Below are 25,490 nucleotides of genomic sequence, written 5' to 3'. Positions count from 1 at the left end.
AACACAGGAACAGTGAACACCAAGGGGATAATGGGCACAGCAATAGCAGGTTATCAAGAATTATGAGGCAGATATTAATAAAAAAAACATTTGTTAGCCAAATATTATATATAGGATGTATGTGATATGTACGGTATCTATCAGGTGTATGTGTATATGTACAAATACATATATACATAGATACATCTATGTATGGATATCAAAGAGCATGTAAGAAAATACTGTAATGATATCAAATTTTGTTATTATCTATATATTTTCTCCTAACTTCTTTTTTATTTAATTTTCTTAAAAGTATTTATAGAGTATATATCTGAGTGAGAGTCCTATATTCAAATTCCTTATAATAGGGGATAATAAAAGGAATAAGTAGGACACAGGTATTTTTCTACCTACCTACCTACGTGCCTAAATGCTACCTATTTCATTATACTCTGCTATGTTCCAAAATGTTTTAATGTGGGTAATAGCTTTATGGGAAGGTCTGGAATTGATAAATGCAAATAAAAGCAATGAAAAATGCTTTTTAATGTAATGTTTTCGAAAATGATATATAATATTCCTGTATGAAAGTTTCACATTTGACATTGTCTTAATTTTTTTTTTTTACTTGTTTACAGATACCTCCAAGGAAAAGATTCCTAATTTGGGTTTTATTCCTATGTCTTGTGAATTGCTTGATAAGTTTGTTGGTGACATTTTGAAAAATTTGCCTTTATTAAAGAGGTAAAAACAAAAATGTCTGTACAAATAGTTGGGTGGATAGATGATTTACTCATTAAAGATTCTATGAAGTGCAACAGATAAAATGGAATATATTAGATGCAGTATGTGTTTGTAATACCTAATGAGTTTAATAGCAAATTTATCAGTGTCTTTGATCTTAACTAGGTTAAAATCAACATGGTTTTAATCTTAGAGTAGGATTAGTCCAGCTGGGGGTTGCCTGGGTGGCCCAGTTGGTCAAGTGTTTGACTTCTTAATTTTGGCTCAGGTCATGATCTCACAGTTGGTAAGATCAAGCCTTGCAACTGACTATGCGGGCTGTGCAGAGCCTGCTTGGGATTCTTTCTCTCCCTCCCACTTTCTGCCCTCCCTTGCCAATGCGTGCGCACACATGCAGCTCTCTTTCTGTCTCTCAAACTACATAAATAAAAATTTTTTAAAAAGTACTCCAGCTGATGTTTTTAAACAATGGATTAACTAATGAATATTTGTTGATGTTGTTGATACTGTTAGAGATGTGGGGTAGATCTGGGTTTTTAAGCACTTAACAAACTGCTTTTTGGATTCCAACACCTGCATCATCTCACAGGAAGAGGAAAGGTAGCTGTGATTTTTAAAAAATATTATAAAATGAAATCTTTGCTGTGTTCTGTTTGGAAGTATGAAATTTAAAATATGCATATATATCTTTTTGTTTCATAGCGATGATCCTACTGTAACTTCACTGGTTAAACAAAAAGAATTTGATGAACTTGTGCATTGGCATTCTCATAGACCGCTTAGTGATGATTATGACAGGACAAAGTGTCAATATGATGGTGAGTTCTGAGACTCTGGTGGAATAAATTAAAATCAGGGGCACCTGGGTAGCTCAGTCAGTTAAGCGTCTGATTTTAGCTCAGGTCATGATCTCTTGGTTTGTTATTTCGAGCCCCTTGTTAGGCTCTTTGCTGACAGCTCAGAAGCCTGGGGCCTCCTTCGGATTCTGTGTCTCCCTCTCTCTCTGCCCGTTCCCCGCTCATGCTCTGTCTCTCTCTCAAAAATAAATAAACATTAAAAAAATTTAAAATCAATTTCACTCTCTGCTTTTTATTTGTAATGAAAAATTATCATGAGCCACTAGTTACATTTCTTTTTTTTAATTTAATTTTTTTTGAGAGAGAGCTCATATGCGCGTGTATGCAACTGGGGGAAAGGCAGAATGAGAGGCAGAGACAGAATCTTAAGCAGACTCAGGGCTTGATTTCACAACTGTGAGATCATGACCTGAGCTGAAATCAAGAGTCAGAAACGTAACCTACTGAGCCACCCAGGCACCTCACAAATTATATTTCTTGAATAGTAATAGTCTACAAGGTATTTAGGTATATGATCATAAAGATGGTCATGAAGAAATCTCACTCTGTTTACTAATAGTCATAGGTACACAGATCTGCAGATATCCAAGGAAGTGAACCAAAGTTGCATTTGTCCCCACAATAATTAGAAGCCATTTTAAAGAAATATGGTTATTTCCATATTTTATTATTCCACAGATGAATTATTATTCCACAGATATTAACCAAGATATCTGTGTATTCCTTGAAGTTCAAAATACCAAGGCCATAGTCTTCCAAGCAATTTCAGCTACTCTCACATCACCCAGTTGATTATATGTACCAAGTATCAGCTTTTTATGTGCTTGATGCTCAGGATGGTTAGAACTGTAAAAAGAGGCTCATGAAACCACTAACAGTAGATCAACGGAGATTGAATTAGGGATCTTTTCTCATTGGTTCATCCGTTGTCTTCATCTCATCTTTGTCCATCCCGATGCTTACCTCCACCCTCCTTCTAGCTGACAAAACTTACAGAAGAACTGAGGACTGTGCATGGTAAACTTGCTCATATGAAGTACTTATCAACGTGCTTGTATAAACAGCTACTAAGATCCTGAAAGATGTGAGGGGGGTCTTTGGATTAAACCGCTTTTCAAAGCGGTTTAATTTGATATATGTAGATATAGACATAGAAAAATTAACCAGCTTAATTATTCCCTAAATGGTAGCTTGCTTTGGGTGTGGGAGCAAGTCATAACTTGATTGTTGGGATTTCCTATGTCATGGAGTTTTCCATAGTGAAAGTATTTTTCAGCTGCCAAGCTCTTGGCTCTGTGGCTATAGTTTGGAGTAAGAATTTTCCTATCACCTGATGCCAGAAGCCAGAATATCTAAGATGGATATCTTCTAGATTTTGCCTCTACTTTCTTCTTAAACTCATTCACAGAGCACATAACAGAGGTAATACCTACAATCTGTCATTCTTTGTAGCATCCTGATATTTGGGAGGTAGATAGTGAAAGAGTGTTTTGTCACTTCTGTCCTTTAAGTAAGGTAAGGAATTATTCCATAGACAAAAATTAGCCTGACTTATGATTAACCTCTTTAACAAAAGTAAATCAGACTAAATTACTATTCCAAACTAACAAATACATGTGTGGGTGGGATGGCATGAAGAATTAGTGAGAATGCTATTGAAAAAATATAATAGTTTTACATTTCAAGTCTTTTTTTTTTTTTTTTCAGAAAAATGTAGGGATCCTCGTGTTCTTAGGTCTCTGCAGAAGTATCATGTTTTTCAACGATTTTATGGGAGTTCATTAGAATCAGTCTCTCCAAAAACTGTTGTAACTCAAGCTGTCAAGCCCAAGAGGAATTTCAGTGTACCCAAGAACAAAAAGGCACACGTAGGTTCTTTTAATTCTATCACATTTCAAAACATTTTTTGGGTCTTTTCTTAACTTGATATTTGTTCAGTTCCTTCGGTAGTTCCTTTCCATACTGTGCTTTTTCTTTTTATATATGATCACTTACATTATTTTATTGACTTGCTAAGAAAGTCTAGCCTCCATATAAAAGGTTATATATGATCCTCTGTACATAATAAAATATATATATATTTGAAAATGAATATAAGATATTACATTACTAAAGCTTTGGATTTAGAAATGTAGAAGTAAAATTAAAAATATAGTTCTTTGGGAGTTCTGGTCTACAATGACGATATAGGAGTTTCTTGAAGTCATTTCCTCTCATAGACACAATGAATTTACAGACACATACAGAAGAATTCTCCCTGAAGGTAATCCAAAAACTAGAGAAATAACTCCTACACCTTGGACCGATGAGAAAAAACCCACAATGAAACAGGTAGAAGAGGCTGAGACACACTGTTGCCAAAACCCCTCCACTGATGCAGAGATGTACGCTTGGGAGAGAACTCAGAAGTCTCAATTTTTCTCTCAGAAGGAATGGGTTGGGACTAGATTGTTGGTCTGACACTCCAACTTTGGAGTTCTACCTGAGGAATGAGCCTCCCTAAAACATCTAACTTTGAAATGCCAACAAAGCTTGCATCCACAAGATCTACAAGACTTTAGTCTGCCTATCTTCCCAGGGCTCAGGACAGAGGCAGCAGACTGAAATACTCATTCCCTATCTTTCTCTGAAAGAGGCTGATTTGCATACTTTAAAAGCAGTGAACAGACCCTAAGCATTATACTATAGAAAACTTTCAGATCACAAAGGAAGAGAAAAGAGAAGAACAAAGCCAGAAAAAAAATTAGTGGCAATAGTAAGTCAATACCTATTAATAGTTAATTTAAATGTAAATGGCCTAAATTAGCTAATCAAAAGACATAAAGTGGCTGAGTGAACACTAATACTAATACTAATAATGATAAAAGACCCTACTATATGCTGTCTGAAAGAGACTTGACTAACTTCAGCTTTAAAGATACACACTGACTGAAAGTAGAGGGATGGAAAAAGATACTACATGCAAATAGAAACCAAATAATTCAGGGGTGGCTATATTTAATTTAGAGAAAATAGACTTTAAGGCAAAGACTGTAATGAGAAACAAAGAAAGTCATTACATAATGATAAAGGTGAAAACCTGAAAGCATTTTCTTTAAGATAAGAAACAAGACAAGGATGCCTCCCTCACCACTTTTATTCATAATAGTACTGGAAACCCTAGTTAGAGCAATTAAGCAAGAAAAAGAAATAAAAGGCCTCCAAATCAGTAAGGAAGAGGTAAAACTTTCACCATTCGCAGATGGTAAATTATATATAAAATCTCTAAAGACTTCACCAAAATACTTTTACTTTACTGAATGAATTCAGTAAAGTTTTAGTATACAAAATTAATAAACACAAATCTGTTATGTTTCTATACACAAATAAAACACTAGCAGAAAGAGAAATTAAGATAATAATTTCATTTACAATTGCATTAAAATATCTAGAAATAAATTTTACCAAAGAGGTAAAAGACCTGTGTTCTGAAAACTATAAAACATCAAGGAAAGAAATTGAAAGTGACAAAAAAATGGAAAGACACTTCATGCTCGTTGATTAGAAGAATTATTGTCAAAATGTCCATACTACCCAAAGCAATCTACAGATTTAATGCATACCCTATCAAACTACCAACAATATTTTCCACAGAACTTGAAGAAATAATCCTAAAATTTTCATGGAACCACAAAGGACTCCAAATAGTCAAAGCAATCTTGATAAAGATGAACAAAACTGGAAGTATCACAATACTAGATTTCAAGATATACTACAAAACATGATACTGGCACAAAAACAGACACATAGATCAGTAGAACATAATAGAGAGCCAAAAATAACCCCACACATACATGATTGTTTCAAGAAAAAGTAGGCTAGAATATATAATGGGGGGAAAGACAGTTTAATAAATGGTGTTGGGAAAATTCAACATCCACCTGCAAAAGAATGAAACTAGACTCCTACCATACATCATACACAAAAATCAACTCAAAGACTTGAATGAAAGACCTAAAACCATAAAACTCCTAGAAGAAAATGGAATAAGTGCCTTGGCATTGCTCTTAGCAATGATTTTTTTTTATTTGACATCAAAAGCAAAGGTAACAGAAGCAAAAATAAATAAGTGAGTATACATCAAACTAAAAAGCTTCTGTATGGCAAAGGAAACCATCAGTGAAATGAAAAGGCAGTCTACTCTATGGGAGAAGATATTTGCAAAATATGTATCTAATAAGGAGTTAATGTCTAAAATATATAAAGAACATATTAATAGCAAAACAGTCCTATTAAAAATGGGCTGAGTACTAAAAAGAATTTTTTTCAAAGAAGATATATGAATGGCCAACAGGTAAATGAAAAGGTGCTCAACATCACCAATCATCAGGGAAATGCAAGTCAAAACCGCAATGAAATGTCATCTCAGACCTATCAGAATAGCTGTCATGGAAAAGACAGGAGGTAACAAGTGTTGGCAAGCATTTGGAGAACAGGGAACTCTTGTTTCCTGTGTGTAGAAATGTAAATGGTGCAGCTACTCTGAAAACAATATGGAGGTTACTAAAAAAATTAAAAATAGAACTACCATAGGAACTACCAATCCACTTCTGGGTATATATCAAAGGAAATGAAAACAGACCATAGAAGAGATCTCTGCACTTCCATCTTCATGGCAGCATTACTTGCAATAGCCAAGATGTGGAAACAGTGTAAACATTCATCAAGGGATGATTGGATAAAGAGGATGTGGTATATTCATACACAAAAGAAGATATTCCGCCATAAGAAGGAGTTCTTGCCATTTGTGACAACATGGATAAACCCGGCATTGCTGAGTGAAGTAAACCTGACAGAGAAAGATAAATATTGCATATCATCACTTATATGTGAAATAAAAAAAAAAAAAAGAAAAAGGTTAAATTCATTAGAAGCAGAGAATAGAAAAATGGTTGTCACAGACTGACTAGCAGCAATAGGTAGAGGTTGGGAAAAGGATACAAACTTTTAGCTGTATAATGAATGTCTGAGGAGCTAATATAAAATATAGTGGCTGTAGTTGATCAGTGAAATTTGCTAAGACAGTAGATTTTAAATGTTCTCACCCCCCCCAAAGATAAATATGTGAGGTAATGGATGGTTTAATTAACCCAATGGAGGGAATTCTTATACAATGTATACGTATATTAAACCACCACGATGTACACTTTAAATATTTTAAATTTTTTAAAAANGGTGCTTTTATTTTAATAGTCAAAAAGTAGCCTCTTCAAGTCCGGGTAAGTGATCATTGTGTTTCTCCTTGTGGTGACAACTTTCTTTATATTTTCATAGCCAATTTTATTGTTAATGAGCTCATCCAATTACAACTTTTCCTCTTTCACTCAGAGCTACCAAGAAGGTGATATGCATTTTCGATTTTTTGAGAGATGTTATAAAATAGAGAGTTTGCAAAAATTCTTATTACATATGATAAGGTAGGAAGACTGGAGGACAGTCCCATTTTTTTACATTATTAGTAATTAAATAAATTCTCTCATTGTAACTAAACACCCTCAGCACTGCATAAGTGTGCCTTTCTAACAACTGTTCAGTAAGTCTGCATATTCAAGATACAATAAGAATTGTGCATGGCAAAATGCCAGGGTCACCCTTATCTTATTGAGAAAGAACCATGCTGAGCTAACCCAAGACCATGCATCTGATAGATGAAAACATTGAGACGCCTCAAATAATATTGATTAGAATTAAGTATTGAGAAAGTATGACAATATTGACTTTATTATAGGCAATGTTTAGATATTAATCATGACTAACCAGAGTAGTAGAAGGTTTATCAGAATTTTCTTGTCAACACAATTCTCCAATTTGATTTTTTAAAAATGTCTATTTCTGACAGAGAGAGAGAGAGAGAGAGAGAAACAGAGAATGAGAAGGGAAGGGGCAGAGAGGGAGACACAGAATCCAAAGCAGGCTCCAGTCTCTGAACTGTCAGCACAGGGTGGGATGTGGGGCTCAAATTCATGAACCATTAAATCATGACCTGAGCCGAAATCGGATGTTTAACCAACTGAACCACCCGGGTTTCCCTATAATTCTCCAATTTGTTTTTGCAGATTAATAAATCAGATTGGTGAAAGTATGGTAAAGTGGGTTCATATTGTGTTTAGTCCATTCCAGAGAGAGCAGCAGGAACAAATGCAGGAGACATGAAAAAACAGTGGCCTGATGTTTCTGATTTTATTAATTTACTCTTTGATTTATAATCTACACCACTCAGAAATCTACAGAATTATCTGTGGAGAGACTTTTTGGTCCTTAAATTTAGTTGTAAAAAGTTTTCAATTAACAGAGGCTTTAATTTTAAGAAACAGATACTGAAATTAAAGTTGTTCCTGTTTAATAATGGGATGGTGGTCAAAATAGTCAATATAGACTTAAAAATATTGTCCTGTATATGAAATTTAACTTTGGAGCATTTTTCCAAATTTATTTTTGGAACTTTTTTCATGGTATGTTTATCTTTTTCCTTTTTGTTCAGGAGAACAAGGCTGAAATAATTACTAGAGAGAATAAGAAGAGGTTAATTGCTAAGGAGGAAGAAAAAGAGGAGAAAAGATGGAAGGCTTGTTCATTTTCTATTGAGGAGGAAATTAAAGAGAACTTCAACTCTGGAATGAAGAACCTGGAAGATTTTTTGAAATCATGTAAAAGTAGCTCTGTGAAATTACGAGTTGAAATGGTCGCGTTAACTGCCTGCTTGGAAGCGTGGAAAGATCATTGTCGTGATAAAGGTATGTGATTCTATATTTTTTATTTTGATAAACTGGAGAATTAATAAAACGATGTGATGATAATAGATGTCATTTACTAACTGGAAATTTGTGTTAGAAGCCTTAGATGCATTATGTGATTTTATCCTTACAAAATTCCTCTAAGTCTTATTACTTTTATCAGTGAGCAATGAAATCTCAGAGAGTGTCTAAGTAGCAAATATACAGCACATTCCTAAACAAATTCAAATCAAATCAGTCAAAGGTAGGCTTAAGAATAACTACTTCCAAAATTGTGGGCATAGTCAAGGGAACCAACAATGACAGTGAGGCTCCCTGGGAGAATCATCACTCATCTTTGGTATCTGAAGTGCAAACATTTTCTTGCTGGGTAAAAGTAAGGATTATGTTTGCCGAGCATGTTGAATTCTTGCATGTGCTATACTTTGCTTGCATGTGCTCATCGTTGTAATTTCTGTAGTATGTAGTAGAATAAAAAAGAAGAGACAAAAAGAGGAAGATAAAGGAGAAATAAAACTGGATAGATATATAAATTGATAACAGGTGAATGATCATGTGCCCTAATAGCTCCAAACTGACAGTTCTTCTAGTAAACCTAGTTCGTCTGTCCATCTCAAGCATCTCCACACTTGAATCCATTTAACACATGGTCACCAGGTTCTTACTTTTTTCCTTCTACTCTTGCTCTGCTAACTTCAATCTGCTTTAACATAGTCAGCCTTTCACTGTGGATTCTATCACAGTGAGAAGCATAAGATTTGGCTTATATAGTTGTCCCAAACAAGATGCTGTATCAGATTTTGCAGCTGATTTCTACTAAGAAAGATCAGAATTCAGTGGCTTACTCTCCTGAGGGTAAGAATTCTATATCGAATTTGTTTTTTAGTCTTTTATTGTATTCAGCAGGTGTTTGGTGATATTTGTTAGATAGCTAAAATATAAGTTTATTGGGAAAAAGGTGAAATTAAAAATAGCACTTACTTGGGAAAAAGGTGAAATTAAAGATAGCACTTACATGGTAAGTATGGAAAGATTAGAAGTATGGAGGAATAAACAAAGGATATTTATAACTATAAAGAAATGAAGAAGAATTAGCAAAGTCTGTATCTGGCAGTTGTAATAGACCAATCAAACTGACAGTCTCCAGTGATTACATCAAATAGTTATGTGTGGTCAACAGTAGAACTCAGTAAATGTTGCAAAGTTTTTAACCAGATATTTAAAGTCATCTAAATATTTTTCTTTGACTATAGTAGGGAACACATGAAAATAATAGGTGGGGAAAATATTTGTTGTTCCCTAGAACTCTTATACAACCTTGAACTTTGACAATCTTATTTCTATCATGAACTTAAGAATTTTCTTTGTCCCCATTACTTGCACAGCTATCCATGGAGATGATGAAGTGGGTATAGCTGCACTTTTATTATATTTTTCCTGGTCCTCTGTATTCCAAAACTTTTATTAATGTTAACTAGGATAGTGAATTTAATTAGGTCAGATTGATAGCCTGGATGACTAATCTTGGATAATCAAACATTACTTTTGATGATCTTTATATGCTGTTTATTCTTTGCTAAGGTGAAACCACAAAAGACTTAAGTATAGCTGTTCAGATGATGAAAAGGATCTACTCCTTGATGGAACAATACCCAGAGCTTTTGCAGGAGGCAGATCATCAACTCATAGCCAAATGCCTGAAGTACTTAGGATTTGATGAATTGGCAGGTTCTTTATATCCAGCCCAGGTAATTTTCAGAATAGCTCCATTTTAATAGAATTATTGGGTATACATAAAATGCCTTGCAAATTAAGTCACCTCTTCTAGATTGTTTTTAATACTAACAATATTTCTTCCAAGTTCAAAACCATTTACTAGTAATTCAGCTGCCTGAACTTGAAATAACCTAGAATTAGAAAATTGATGCAAGTGCTTGTCTGGACAAACAGATTAACTGCCAGATAATTTCTGCAGACTCTTAAAACTAATCCTGTGTTTAATTCCAGCAAACAGTTGAAAAACTATATAGTAATTGTTCAATTGTCTTTAAATATGTCAGATAGTAGCTATAAATACCATAATAAATATTTGAAAATCTTGATGTTTATCAATATAGTCACAGTTAAGATAATGATTTAGGTGATAAAGAACTTGTTCAGTAAATAGTACAAAATTCAAAATGTGGGGGTGCCTGGGTGGCTTAGTCGGTTAAGTGTCCGACTTTGGCTCAGGTCATGATCTCTCGGTTCGTGGGTTTGAGCCCCGCATTGGGCTCTGTGCTGACAGCTCAGAGCCTGGAGGGTGCTTCAGATTCAGCATCTCCCTCTCTCTCTGCCCCTCCCCTGCTCATGCAGTTTCTCTCTCATTCTCTCTCTCTCTCAGAATTTTTTTTAAAAAAAACAAAAAACAAAATTCAAAATGTGGTAAAATGCTTTTCTCATAAAAAGTGCTCAGTAGTAAATAGTTTAATTATTTAAACAATGTTGTAGTTTAAAATCACTTTCCAAATGGACTTTTGAAATAATATAGGTTGTAAGAGACGACATAAAGGAGATGAAAAGGAATAAATATTCAATTGGCATGGGGCCAGTTCGGTTTCAACTACAATACATGGGCCATTATTTGATACGAGAGGAGAGAAAAGATCCAGATCCCAGAGTTCAGGATTTTATTCCTGACACATGGCAGGTAATAATCAAATGAAACAATAATTTTAGCTTATTTGTATTCAATTATTAAATGTGATCTCAGAAACTTTTCATTATTATGGCTTTACATATTATATTTGGCGTAAACTTAATATTGAGTCATGTCATTTAAAATTATTTTGTCATTGAAAATATGATTGGTAAATTCTTTTCCATTTAAAGAAAGTGAAATTTTCTTTTCATTCATTTTTTATAAATTGACCATTGCCTTGGACGTACTTTGATGAATTCACATATATATTTTCAAAGTTCTGTGTGTGTCATCCAGTTGTATCATTGCAGAGCAATCTCTGTATTTTCCTTGTGGCAATAGGATTTCATATGTAAATGTGCACAATTTTAGTACCTTAAACAGTATAGCAGTTGTTTAGATATTTACATGCTACACATGTCACCATGTGTATAGTAGTCATTTTTTTATAAATAAATGTAAAATCGGAGGATATAAAACTTAGAATTAAATGGTGTGGTTCTGCATAGATTGCTGATAAATTGAACATGCTTACCTATAAAAGTACAATTTCATAAATTCAATCAAACAGACTTCCAATGCAGAATATGACTTTATCTTATGTTGATGATGGTGTGATATCTTAAATTCCTCCATCGTCTTCAGTAATGAGAGGACCAGTTACTTACTTTAGTGCAGGACACAAAGCAGCCAGGTGCCTTCCACTAATCCCCCCCACATTTCAATTCTTCTGATGCCCACTTTATTTTGAGGGATGGCCCAGAGTGGACCTAGATGAGGGGTGTGCAAACGTTTGGGACATTTTTCCATCTTCTGCCAAATAATACAAATGTATGATTCTTTGATTATTCGTCATTTTGATGAATAAAAGCATAAACTGAGGAGATGAAAGTTTCCTCCAAAGGAGGGATCTGGTAATCTTATATATAAAAAGTAAAAGATAACTAGTAAAATTATGAATGTTGATTTTTTTTCCTCCTCAGCTACCTTTTCACCATCACAAAAAATACATACTGGTTACTTCTTAGAACTTAATTTCTGAAAGCCTTTGGAGAAGAGCTGTACTTAGTCAATGACAAATGCTTAGAAAAAAGAAATCTTCCCAATGAGAAGATGCTTTATTCGGGCTCATTCTCCATTTTTCACACATAAACTCACCTCCAGGTGCTCAAAAGCATAGCAATTCTCTCATTTGAGAGAATGCCGTGAGTTCTTCAGGTTTTCCTGTATGTTTCTTCATGTGTTTACAACTCCCACTCATTCCATTTGAAGTTCAGAAAATTATATTGGAAGTGTATTCATATACATGCTTTGGTAACTTGATGTCCCTATTACTGACACAAATGGTGTTCTGAACCCCGCAGCGTGAGCTCCTCGATGTTGTGGATAATAATGAGTCAGCAGTGATTGTTGCCCCAACGTCCTCAGGCAAAACCTATGCTTCCTATTACTGCATGGAGAAAGTGCTGAAGGAGAGCAATGAAGGGGTGGTTGTGTATGTTGCACCAACAAAGGTAGTGCTCAAATGACTTGAATTTTTCTCTTTCATTCCTGAACCTCCTCTTTTTAAAAAAAATCCATGTAGTCATGTGGTAAATCTATTTCACTTTATTTATTAAAAAAATTTTTTAAACCTTTATTTACTTTTGAGAGGAGAGAGAGACGGAGTGTGAGTAGAGAAGAGGCAGAGAGAGAGGGAGACACAGACTCTCAAGCAGGCTCCAGGCTCTGAGCTGTCAGCACAGAGCCCAGCATGAGGTGCCAACTCATGGACAGTGAAATCATGACCTGAGAGGAAGTCGGAGTCTTAACCGACTGAGCCACCCAGGTGCCCCTATTTCACTTTTTGTTATTTATTCATTTTCCAGTTTCTTGATCTATAATTGGCATACAGCATTATTGTATTATTTAAAGTGTACCACACATAATTTGATATGTGTGTATATTGTGAAATGATTGCTGCAGTAAGTTTAGTTAATATCCATCACCTCATATAGTTACGAACTATTTTTGTGATGAGAAATTTTAAGATCTATATATACTCTTAGTAACATTCAGATATGCAGTACTGTATTGTTAAACACAGTCACCGTGCTGTACATCACATATCTACTACTTATTTTAAAACTGGAAGTTTGTACCTTTTGTCCATCTTCACTCATTTCACCTATCCCCTTCAACCCTACCCTCCGGTACCCACTAATTTATTCTCTATTTCCAAAACTTTCACTTTGTTTTTTGATCTGCATTTTCCCCTTCCAGTTTCAGAGGCAAAATAACACTTTTCTTAGAACCATTTTGAGTAAAAAGTCTGGTCTTGGGATTTTGTCATTCAATATTATATTTGGATTGCTGGGCAATGTTGAGTCTCTTAAGAATCTAATGTTGGGTCTTTAAAATGTCCACATTTTGTGAGTTTTATCTAATCTGCTGTTGGGCATTTGTGACTGGCCTCTTTCTCAAGCCAGGTTGTTTTGCCAGTTTTCTTTTATGTCTATTAGTGCTTAATGTTGAGCTTAAAAACAGAAAGTATGATCTTTGTCGTTTAGGAGAAAGTTTGATTTACAGAAAGTATAAGTTTGCATATCCTCATTCATAATCCTTTGCTTGTAATGTGATTACTCTTAGGCAAATTTAGTTGAGATAACTTTAATTAATTCTGTAGATAAAAATTCAGACTCCATTTTAGTTTCTAGGAAAATGTGTAAAGTTTAGTGACTTGTTGTCAGCCTCAGAACCAGATTGATCAATATGATTAATTGAAATTGGCACTTTATTTTTTATTGTAGCTTTTTGGTTTTTCATGGCTATTTAAAACATTAAGTGCTCATTGCAGGAAATTAATAATATTTATTAAGAAAAATTAAGCTAGCCAGAAGTTGAATTTCAGTAAGTCAACACCATACATATTGCCAAATCACTCTCTTAAAAGTTTAAATCCATTTTTATTCCCACTGGCACATATGGTAGCATATATTCTCATTTCTTCTCCAACATTTCTATTATCGCTTGATAAATTTCTGCCATACTGGTAGGTGAAACTTCTCTCATGCTTAAATTGCGTTTTTGTGATCACAAGTCATTTGGATATCCTTTTGTGATTTTTTGGACATTGACATTTCTTTATTCATGAACTACTTGTGGATGCATTTGCCCATTTTTTGATTTATAAGGAGGAAGTGGGATTTTCTTTTTATTGAATTATTAGAGTTTTTTATACTAAGTATATTACTCTTTATGTATTATAATAAATATACTTTTATTTTGGCTTTTTACTATATTGGGTCATATTAATGATAATAATCTGTTCATATCTTGGTGTAGTTAGGCCTATCAATGTTTTCATTTAGTATTTCCATGTGTGTGCTCAGCTGTAAGAAAATATATGAAAATGTTCACTTTTTAGTGTCTTTATGTGTGTGTTTTAAACTTTATGTTTTAATCTACGTGGATCTTTTTGGGGTGTGTGTATAAAGTGTGAAATAGAGGTTCATAGATTTCCACATACTCAGTTCCACTAGCCAGTCTACCTACCCGATCCAAGGTATTCATGCATCTATATTTAAACTTCAGATATCTGAAGGAAGTCCCCAAATATGAGAACTACAAGTCTACCTAACCATCCCTCACTTGATCTTTTTTCTATAGTAAACCTACAGCTTCTTTCTAAGCCTTGGTCAAGCAGGTATTCAGATATTTTCTTTCTTATATATGAGCAAGATTTCCTGTTTTTTCCTTATGATTAAGCCATTTTTTCCCATTTTACTTTAAGTTGAGGTTTATCAATGAGGTTCACATGCCTAGTCAAGTCAGAGAGAACATGTTAGTGTATTTAGAGTAGGTGGGTATAAGAAAGGGGCTGTTAAGCTTTCTGTGCTTATAGTCATACGTGTTTTTAGACTGTTCCTGCTGTTCTCTGAGGTTTCAGCTGTGCTTTATTATGTGATTATTGAATCTCTTCCTTTGTCAATCAGGCCCTTGTTAATCAAGTGGCAGCAACTGTTCATAACCGTTTTACCAAAAATCTGCCAAATGGTGAAGCTATATGTGGTGTTTTCACAAGGGATTATCGTCATGATGCCCTAAACTGTCAGGTAGGATATATTACTTAATGCATTTGTTATTAAATTATATAAGAGTACTAATATATGTTTATAACACTAGAGATTCAACATCTGCAGATAGCCTTGTGGAAATAATTTTTTTGAATTTACAAAAGATGAAATGACTTTAAAGAAAATTTAATATTGTTATATTTCAAAGAGTGAGAACTAGCACTCATCTTTCTCTAAGGACACTTAAATTTTGATTTCAGTTATTGTTTATTGCATCATCTTGATTTACAAATGGATTCAAAATGATCTGAAGAATCCAATGTTATAAAAAATTCGCAAACACTGATTTCTAACAAGAATTACTTTGTCTTGGTAATTAGGATACCCTTACTGTTCTTGATGAGTAGGATACTCATAATTTCAAAAATGTTGTGTTGTTGATGGAATACCTGATACTAAGTAAATCATGGGTAATCTTTCTCCTTAATGAATTCATAAATGAACAATTAAGATGGAACAAATAGTGAAAAGATGGTAACAGAAAACTGCAGAGCAGACATGAAGTGTGCTACCCAGATTGCCTCTCAAGGACAGTTTTGCTGCCCAAATGTGGGGAGAGTGGTCAAGACAAATTCTAGCTGTCAATTCCTTCAGTTCTTCCTCAACAGTCTGTGACCTGTGGCTGAGTTAGGCTAGGGTATGAATGCCAGGACATTTCGGCCTGATGTGGACTTGTTCTGACAGCCAGGATTCACTCCAGAAATTTAAGCCAGGTTGGCCAGGTTTTCTTCAGGCTTGCTTTGAAGTTTAGCTTCTCTCTCAGCCCAATCCTGCTTCTCCCCATGTCCATAGTTGTTGATCCTAAATAGAAATTTTTCAAATACAACAATCTCAGGGTCCAATTTTGAAGTAAACCTGTGATAATTAACTCTGTATTACTCTGAATGCTTATAAATAAGAATTTTAAACTTTAAACTGATATTTTTCCACTTTGACACATAATAATTACAGTTTCATAAGGTTCAACCTAATATATCACAATTTTAATGAAACATTCTCAAAAGCAATATTATATCCTAATTATTAGCAGGTGCGTTCAGGAGTTATAACTCAATATTCTCGAAACAAAGTCTGCACATAGTAAGTACTCAAAATGTTTGTTTATGCAATGTTATTTTTAGGTACTTATTACAGTGCCTGCCTGCTTTGAAATTCTACTATTATCTCCTCATCGCCAAGCATGGGTGAAAAGGATCAGATATGTTATATTTGATGAGGTAGGTTTGGTATTATTTCTCTAGGTTGATTTCCTAGTGTGCATAAGTGCTATGATGAAGATATTTGTTGCTTCAAGACATTTGTCCCTCTAGATAGAGTTCAGGTTGGGGGCGGGAGCACTTTCTTTTCAGTGGTTTTCCCAGTGAATCTTACTGTCTTTTGGCTCTGTTTTCCTGTTGTGACTCAGTAGGGCTTATCAGTATGTGCTGATAAACTCTCTATGGCAAAGATACCTGCTATTGGTGATGGCTGTTTCAGGGGAGCAGAATTAACCACCATAGCATAAGTTTTCCTGGATAGAGATTTCAAAATCAATCTTTGATCTCTAAAGCAAAGAATTTTGGTGTCTAACAATGATGGAAATTATGTAAGTTATTTTATCACTCATAGACCCAACAGAAAACAAATGGCACAGTAAAAACACAGTTCAAGAAGAGCGTTTTCCAAAAATGTGTGTGAGGGAAACTATAAAGGTTAATACAGTAATCTAGAACTAATAACTTACCCCTGTGCTTAAAGGGACAAGGCAAAGAAGCAGTTACTAAAACTCAAAAGGAGATTCTGATTGAGCTAGCCACACTGTGAGTACTTACCTTATTGAGGGACATTGTTCAAGGTAACATTTAAGGAAGGGATCCAGTGGAACAAAGTCCTCGTTCTCATTCTCCTCCCTTCTTCTGATTCCTTGCCAAGGCTCTCCATTGGCCAGGTCCAGTGGAACCAGAGAATATTGGAGTTCTTTTAAAGTAATCGTTATAGGTCAATTTCCTTGGCCAAGGAAAGCAGGATGGAAAACAATGGAGATGTATAGGGGCAAATAGAAAGTATTTACAGCATTTTAATAATAACATTATTAAGGCTATTTATTCAAAGAGATTTAAAACATTGTAATAGGATACATTCTTTGCTGCAAAGAATTTTCCATCTAAAGGGCAAAAACATGATAAGCCTATATTTAATTTAACTTTTCTTCTTGTAAACTTGGAGCTACTAAGAGGCTATATTTTTGATGCTGATTTTTTGTGTTTATTTTTGTTTACTCTGTATATATATTGCATTTTGAAAGCCTTGAATATTCCTGTTGAAAATAAAAATTCAACAATTCTCATTTTGCAATTGAGCATCTTAAATTGTACATCAAAGAAATTTTAAAAACAGGGTCTTGAATTGTATTCTAATGTCAAAACTCTGAAATGATATGACATTGGGTACCTTAATTTCCCCAATTTTATAAAAGGGTAAAACTGAAAGGTTTAGACTAATGCCTATTCTGGCAAGGTCAGAGAAAATTAATATCTGCTACAAAGCATTCAGGAGAGTGAGACATTATCTGACAAGGACAAAACTAAATGGGCAGCGGAAAAAAATTTTTTTTCTAGTTAATTGCCAGGTGTCTGTTTAAAGATGACCAACATTTGAGAATCTTTCCTGAATCTAGTTCAATTTGCCTTATTTGATTAAAAGACATTTATTCATTTATTCAGCAAATATTTAAAGGGTGTCTCTGCAATGCCAGGCACTGTTGGTGCTGGGAATGCCCAAGCGTAAGGTCACAGAGTAATTGAAAAAAAAAGGGAATTAAACAAGTAAGCATACAAATGGCTGTGCCAGCCCACATTGGTACATACTGTAAAGAGAAAGAATAGGCTGTCATGACTGATAACGGCAGGAAGGCAGTAAGAGGCCAGCTCTGGAGTAGAAAAGTCTTTCTAATGCAGTGAGTGACATTAAGCTGAACTCTAACTTGAAAAGAGGGTTAAGAACATGTTAAGCTGAGGGGATGGTAAACGTGAAAGCTCTGGGGTAGGAAAGGTGTGTTCAAGCAACAAAGAAAAGTCCAGTATGTCTTGAGCAAAGAGGGAGCAGTAAGGGACAGAGTGGCTTGATATGAAGCTAGAAAGGCAAAGAAGGGCCAAATTATGCCAATGTGTAGTGTACACCCTGTTAAGGAATTAATATTTTGTTCCATGTGTAAAGGAAGATATTGAAGAAATTTAATTAGGGACATGGCCTGATCGAATTTATCTTTCAGACCTGTCATACTGGCTGTGATGTGGAAGAATGTAGGAAGCATTAAGGGAAACTAAGATAGCAGCTGGAGGATATGGTGGTAGTGCAGCTGAGATGTGATGATGACTCAGTTGGTGGTAGACATGGAGAGAAGTGCATAGATATGAAAGAAATTTTTGAAAGTAAGAGAAGGAGGAATTATTGATGGATTGGTTATGGGGAGCGAGAATATTTGTGTCGGAGCACCTGGGTAGCTCAGTTGGTCAAGTTTCATACTCTTGATTGGCTCTGCTCATGATCTCACATTTCGTGGGATGGAGCTCCCTGTTGTGCTCTGTGCGGACAGCACTGATCTATGGAATCAGTGCTTGGAATTCTCTCTCTCTCTCTCTCTCCCTCTCCCTTTCTCCCTCCTTTTGTCTCTACCCCCCTTGCTCCCTCCCCCCACCCCTGAAAAATAAATAAATAAACCTTTAAAAAATAAAGATAATTTGTGTCAAATTTTCTATTACCCAAATTTTCTATTACTTGGCATGGTCAGTTAAAGGTAAAGGAAACTCTGTATGACGATTCAAGGTCTTATGTCTTGTTTTAATTTGCTATTTTTAAGTGCGTTTTTCAAAGGAGAAATTTTTTGCTTTCATAGGTCCACTGTCTTGGTGGAGAAATTGGAGCAGAAATCTGGGAGCATCTCCTTGTCATGATCCGATGTCCCTTTTTGGCTCTTTCAGCTACCATAAGTAACCCTGAACATCTTACTGAGTAGGCCTTATGTTCCAATTTGATTAAATGCTTTTCTGTTTTAAACTTTATACTCTCCATATGGGTTCTGAAGAGTTTCATAACATTCTGGTGAGTTTCTTAACTTATCTCCAGCTATTTAAGGAACAGAACATCTATAGCGCCTCCTGGCAGGTGCTGAGAAGGGTCACACTTAATAAAAGAAAATGGAGGACTGTCCCAGGCAGATCTGCAAGGGAGTAGAAGATTTCTTTCATATCTCTGAAAAAGTTCACCATGAGTGATAGATTTATGTTCTTTTTTTTTTTTTTGGTCCTTTAGCAAGACATAAAAAATAAAATAGTATCATGACACACTCTGCCCCAGACCCCGAGATTTCTTGCATTGATCCACTTTGTAGATATTTAGAAAGATAGCAAAGACTTAATAATTGAAAGGGCCATACCATTTTGTCATTGGGCTAGATTTTTGCCTATGAATAATAACAATTATAGCAAAGGCTACTATGTGTTGGGCAGTGTTATAAGTGCTTTGCAAATATTAATTTATGTCAAATACCCAACAACCCTTATGATTTATTACTTGTGATTACCACTATTAAATAGTATTTCTAATACTACTATTATTATTTCTATATTTGTGGAATGTGGAAATGTGGAAAATGAGGCACAGGGAGTGTCAGTGATTGAACCAAGAGACACAGACAGCAGTAAGGAGGCTGGGGTTCATGCTCAGATAATATACCTCCAGGGCTTATTCCTTTAAGTAAAATTCTTAAGGCATATGAAATTTTATTATTATTTTTTTTAAATGTTTATTGTTGAGAAACAAAGAGAGAAAGAGCATGAGGATGGGAGGGACAGAGAGGGAGACACAGAATCCAAAGCAGGAACCAGGCTCTGAGCTGTCAGCACAGAGCCCAACGTTGGGGTTGAACTTGCAAACTGCAAGATCATGACCTGAGCTGAAGTTGGATGCTTAACCTACTGAGCCTGCCAGGCGCCCCAGCATATGAAATTTTCTTTATTTAAAATATTTAATGTCACAAGAAGTAGTACTATATTACTGCCTACATGATGTGTAAAATTTTTTTTAAGGTGGCTACAATCAGTGAAACACTACTGGAAACAAGAAGACAATACAATGGGAAAAAATAGAAATGCTGGCTATTGTGCCAGTTTTCATAAAGATCACTTTCCAATAAAGGAATCATATAAAGTTAGACTTGGTATGTTTGGTATTTTTCTTTTACTTTAAAATCATTCCAGTCCTTATGGGTCCATTGATCTGGAAATTCTTGCTCTTCACTGTTAGTGCTCTATGGAGAGAGATACAATGATTTAGAGAAGCATGTATGTACAATAAAAGATGACGACATTTATTTTGATCATTTTCACCCATGTGCTGCACTAACAACAGATCATGTAAGTAATACGTTAGCCATATCTGTTCTGAGTAATATAAATTACTTGTATATATATTATAATTGAACAACTGCCTACTTGATTCTTATCCGAATTATAGAATACATACTTTATAACAGATATTTTACCTTAGTTTTCTTTTTTATTTTGTTTATTGAAATATTTGACATATAGCATAAATTTAAGGTGTATAACATGTTATTTTGATGTATTTATGTATTGTAAAACAATTGTTATAATTATATTTAGCACCTCTATCAGATTACATAATTATAGTACAATACTGTTGTCCATGTTTATTATATTGCACATTAAATTTCTATGTCTTATTAACTCATTGCACTTGTACTACTAAACAACACTGATCTTAATACCTACCTTACCTTACATCCCTCAATAACCATCATTTTACTGTGCTTTTTTACGAGTTTGGCTTTTACAGATACCACATATAAGTGATACCATGAAGTTACTTGTCTTTCTGACTTATCTATGTATAACTTAGCATAATGTGATCAGGGTACATTCATGTTGTTTCAGACAGCAGGGTTTGAAACCCTCCTTTCTCAGGGTTGAATAATATTTCTAAACTTAGTTTTTTTAAAAGTAACAAAAATAACTTTGTAGCCTTCAATGAACCCTCAGTAGTGTCTGGATTCATAAAGCTTTAAAATGACTAAGAATTTTAACCTGAAGTTTTTTGGTTAATTTTATGTATTCTTAGACATTATCTTCATCCATTTTCCTTCTTCTCAACACTCATGTCTCTCCGTCCACCTTTGTGACACTGACTCTTAGTGCACAAGTGTATGCAGACAGCTCCTAGTACATGTGAGAATCTGATTACTGTGAGTTAGGCTAAATAAGGAAACGATGTTTTGCTAACATACCAATCACAACATGATGTTTTGGTAGTGAATGAATAAAGGAGAGGTCTTAGGACATCATTTGGGGTGTTGGGGTGTCTGTGGAGGAGGATTTCTTAATTTTCTTTGCATAATTCTCTTTCTTTCTCATTCTTTTCTTAGGAATGGCCCATTCAAGCTCTCATTGCCTCTCAAAGTGATAATTAGTCAGTAGTTTGTCTTCCTTCCAAAATCTGGCAGGTAGTTGTCAGTTAAGCCTCCTAAAATATAATTATGATCTTGCCAAGCTTTAATGACTTTCCTTTGGAAGTTACTGAATGCACAGCTCCTTAGCTTGGCTTTTTAGGTCTTCTCTGACCTCACCCCAAAATCTGATGTATCTTACCTGGAGGCCATCATGATTTATATTGTTCCTGTAGTATTTCACCCTAGATGCCAAATGCCAGTTGTCCAGATCCTGTTCATCTTTTAGGACTTTTCTAATGTGAAACATCTTCAGAGTCCTTCTGTGACCTCCTTAGCTGTATGTAATCTTCTTCTCTCCATAGCACCTTGTCTGTATTTCTTATATGACACCAGTCATGATCAGCTTCTGCTAAGGTCTATACTTGCTGCTAAAGTCTTACTTCTATACATGTCTCCTTTCTCTTACTGGAATTACTCCCTGAAGACAAATTTTGTGTCCTTATGAGTTCCTAACACACTGTATATATAAAAGGTGCTTAATAAATGTATGGTAAATAAAGACAACCAACTTAAATTGAGCATTTACTTTGTGTTCTAAGAATTTTCCATGTTTTGTGTCTTGGAAATATCACAATAGTTTTATGATGGATGTCTTGTTAATATTCCCATTTACAAATGAGGAAGGTGAGTCAAAGAGAATTCAGCTAACTCATTGTGGCACCATGAGTAAGTGTTGGGGGCAGGTTGCAATCAAGATAGAGTACAGAGCCTGCCCTGCCATCACAGTATTCTGAATAATCTGTTGAATAAATCCCTGAATGAGTGAATGCATGAGAATCACTGTATAGCTTTTGGGCTATGAAGCAATGGCTTCTAAAAGCAACCGAATGAATCCTAATCCTGATAATTTTCTAATGAGATTTTATTACAGACATTTCTCTTTAGTGTGGCAATGACCCAGTCTAAACCCTAAATAAAACTAAACTATGGACAAAATTCCTGTGACTTAAATCACACCCCAAACTTAAAATATAGATGATAACCCAGACATCAATAATAGATTTCTTTTTCCTATCTCTGCTTCCCTCTCTTTCCTTTTCTCTTTCTTTCTGTCTCTTTTTTTCTTTCCCTGTCATCACTTGGGATTTTTATAACAGCATAGTATTTAAAAAAATAGTTATTTTGTGTAGGATGGTTCAAGGTAGGTTATCTTTAACTAGCAAGAGCACAGTGATTTGGAGTACCTGCAAGAACAGCATTTTGGTCCAAGTGCCTTTCCTCTATTCTCAGTAGCTATTAATGGAGTAACTGGAAAGCAACAGAACTTCTACAGTGTGCTCTGACCCTGTGTGACTTCTGCAAAGGTCATGCTGTTGTATCAGTCTTCTTAAGACTTCTACACTTTTGTAGCAGTAACGGAGGATATACTCAAAGGCCTGAGCATTATTACATGTATTTTGACAGCTGTGTGTGTACCATATGTTTTATAGTATATTTCCTAAAGTAGCATCAATAAAAAACAGTAGATTTTTTCCAAAATGAGTAAATTATTCCTGATCTTGTGTAGCATACTTCAGATTAATATGAAAGAACTGAGTGGCTAGAAAAAGCATAATCAATTGTGGCAGCATAAAGAGGAGAGCCATCCACCTCAATTGTCACCCCTACAGCTCCATCATAGAAATAGTTTCAGAAGGGAAGGGGTGGAACAGGATGAGTAAACTGGCCTTAATCCAACTGAGGTGAAGGATTGCCCTTCCATCCATATGAGGCTTATTTCTGGCAAAAAGCAGAGCTTGGCCTTTGCCACCAATTACTATGCCACACAGGAATAGCTGCTCACTCCTGGAGAGCTGTCAGCCCCAGGAAGTCCTTGAAAGAACTGTTGCCTCTTTCTGCTCAGTACACGTCAATGCCTCCCATCTCCTGCAGAGTGAGGGACAATGTAGTTTGCAGAAATAACACCATGGTGTAATACTATTGTATTTACAAAGGAAGGATGGTGCAAGTCCCTGACCTTGGATTTCTCTTCCTTCTCTATCTAGGCTGGCTCAGGTTTTGCCAGTTCTTTTACTATGTAGTGGAGAACAATTGAGCTGAATTCTCGGCTTTTAGTCACAGAGTTATTAAACTAGTTAAAAAAAGTTAAGACTTATAAATTGATCATTGACAATTGAGGCATCAACCATGTGCCACGTATTTCATGAGACCCATTACATACATTATCTAACTTAATTCTTATAATAAATCTATGGCATAGGAAGAATTATTGTTCATTTTAGAAATGAAGAAACCCAGGCTTCTATAAAAAGGCTAAGTAAGAGACTTAGGAAATCATAAACATCCTAGTGACAGAAAAAAGGTTTATACCTTAAAAATTATGATAACATTTTGGATTTATTTTATATATACGTTTCTTAGTAGACAAAAAGTTACCACTTTCAACTTGTATTTTTTTAATTAATTAATTAATTAATTAATTTGAGAGAGAGAGAGAGCAGGGAAGGGGCAGAGAGAAAGGGGGAGAGAGAATCCCAAGCAGGCTTCGTGCTGTCAGCACAGAGTCTGACACAGGGCTTGATCCCACAAACTGAACTGTGAGATCATGACCTGAGCCAAAATCAAAAGCCTGATGCTTAAACCAAATGAGCCACCCAGGTGTCCTACCACTTTCAAGCAGTATTAATAAAGGAACAAAATGCTAACATTCCAAAATAACATATTCAGTTACCAAGTTGACATAATACAGTCCTTACAATCTAGCTAGCTTTTAATGATCCAACTGAGAGATAATAAATGATAATTACATAGGATGATTTGCATCCTATAGATTTTTTGCAAGCCTAATTCAAGACTAATTGATTTTTTAACAAAGGTATTTGACATGTACCATTGTGAAAGCTTATGGTGTACAACATGTTGATTTGACACATTTATATGTTGCAATATGATTGTCCTTGTAGCCTTAGCTAACACCTCTGTCAGATCACATAATTATGATTTTGTTTTTTGTGACAGCAGTAATTAAGATCTAGTCTCTTAGCATGTTTCATGTTTATAATAAGTCTTGTTGTCCATAATCACTATACTGTGCATTAGGTCCTCAGGACTTATGTATCTACTAGTTTTACAAATTTAAAAATCATGCTGATATGCATATCTTATTTGATTTTACCAGTCTATAAGGCAGAGGTACAGACATTCTAATTCCTATATTACGGATGAGGAACCAAACTGGCATTTTTAGGTAGAATTAAAACTCAATCTTCTAATTCAAACTCTACTGTAGTTTCCATTCTACCAAACAGTCCCCCTCCCTCCCCCAAATGTGTTGTGTTTGGCATGGCTTTATTAGCCAGGAATTTCTAAACCTAGTTTTATAACTTAACAGCTATTTACTAAAACAAATGCCCTATTATCAAATGATTTTGGAGAAATCTGTATACAGTCCCTTCTTTGAGGTTTAACATTTCCAATGGCAAACCTTCTAGAAGCCTATTGAATACAGCACCTGTTAAAAGACACACCCCTTTTTCTTTTAAAGAATACCTACTGGCCTTTCAGGGATCTTGGTTTGACAGGCAATTGATTTGTAGCAATTGTGACTGAAAATACTACCATGCAAACTTTTTGGGAAACAGGAATTTTTTATTTATATTAAAATACCTGTGGAAAAATTAATGCCATGCATTATCTAAAAGGCTTAAAGCAGAACCAAGGGACTGAGCTGGGGAGGAAGCTTTCTGACTGTCTTAAAGGTGATCTGAAAGGCTTAGTATTAAAGTTGACTGAGTTCTTATCTTAGAACTTAAGCAAATAAGATTTGTCCCTTTTAGCCTAGGTAGGTACTCTAAAGCAAAGAATCATATTTCTAATGAATCAATATCAGCCGCA

At 35.0% G+C, this 25,490-nt stretch overlaps 1 protein-coding gene across 1 annotated transcript in view; it reads left to right on the top strand.

Moving 5' to 3' along the window:
- LOC144238404 (putative ATP-dependent RNA helicase DDX60) overlaps positions 1-25,490 on the top strand; it is a 100,775-nt gene that overhangs the window by 29,096 nt on the left and 46,189 nt on the right. Inside the window, exons 11-22 of the mRNA XM_077772231.1 lie at positions 621-726; positions 1,429-1,544; positions 3,291-3,451; positions 8,104-8,356; positions 9,938-10,104; positions 10,887-11,045; positions 12,401-12,550; positions 15,011-15,130; positions 16,273-16,368; positions 19,026-19,141; positions 20,218-20,348; positions 20,435-20,544. Of these exons, the coding sequence (XP_077628357.1) occupies positions 621-726; positions 1,429-1,544; positions 3,291-3,451; positions 8,104-8,356; positions 9,938-10,104; positions 10,887-11,045; positions 12,401-12,550; positions 15,011-15,130; positions 16,273-16,368; positions 19,026-19,141; positions 20,218-20,348; positions 20,435-20,544 (1,685 nt within the window). The remainder of the gene's footprint in view (positions 1-620; positions 727-1,428; positions 1,545-3,290; positions 3,452-8,103; positions 8,357-9,937; positions 10,105-10,886; positions 11,046-12,400; positions 12,551-15,010; positions 15,131-16,272; positions 16,369-19,025; positions 19,142-20,217; positions 20,349-20,434; positions 20,545-25,490) is intronic.

Source organism: Crocuta crocuta, unplaced genomic scaffold (genome assembly GCF_008692635.1).
Source record: "Crocuta crocuta isolate KB4526 unplaced genomic scaffold, BGI_CrCroc_1.0 scaffold429, whole genome shotgun sequence".
NCBI classification, from domain to species: domain Eukaryota; kingdom Metazoa; phylum Chordata; class Mammalia; order Carnivora; family Hyaenidae; genus Crocuta; species Crocuta crocuta.
The sequence above is the reverse complement of the archived record's forward strand: the minus strand, read 5'-3'. Positions and strand labels throughout refer to the sequence as shown.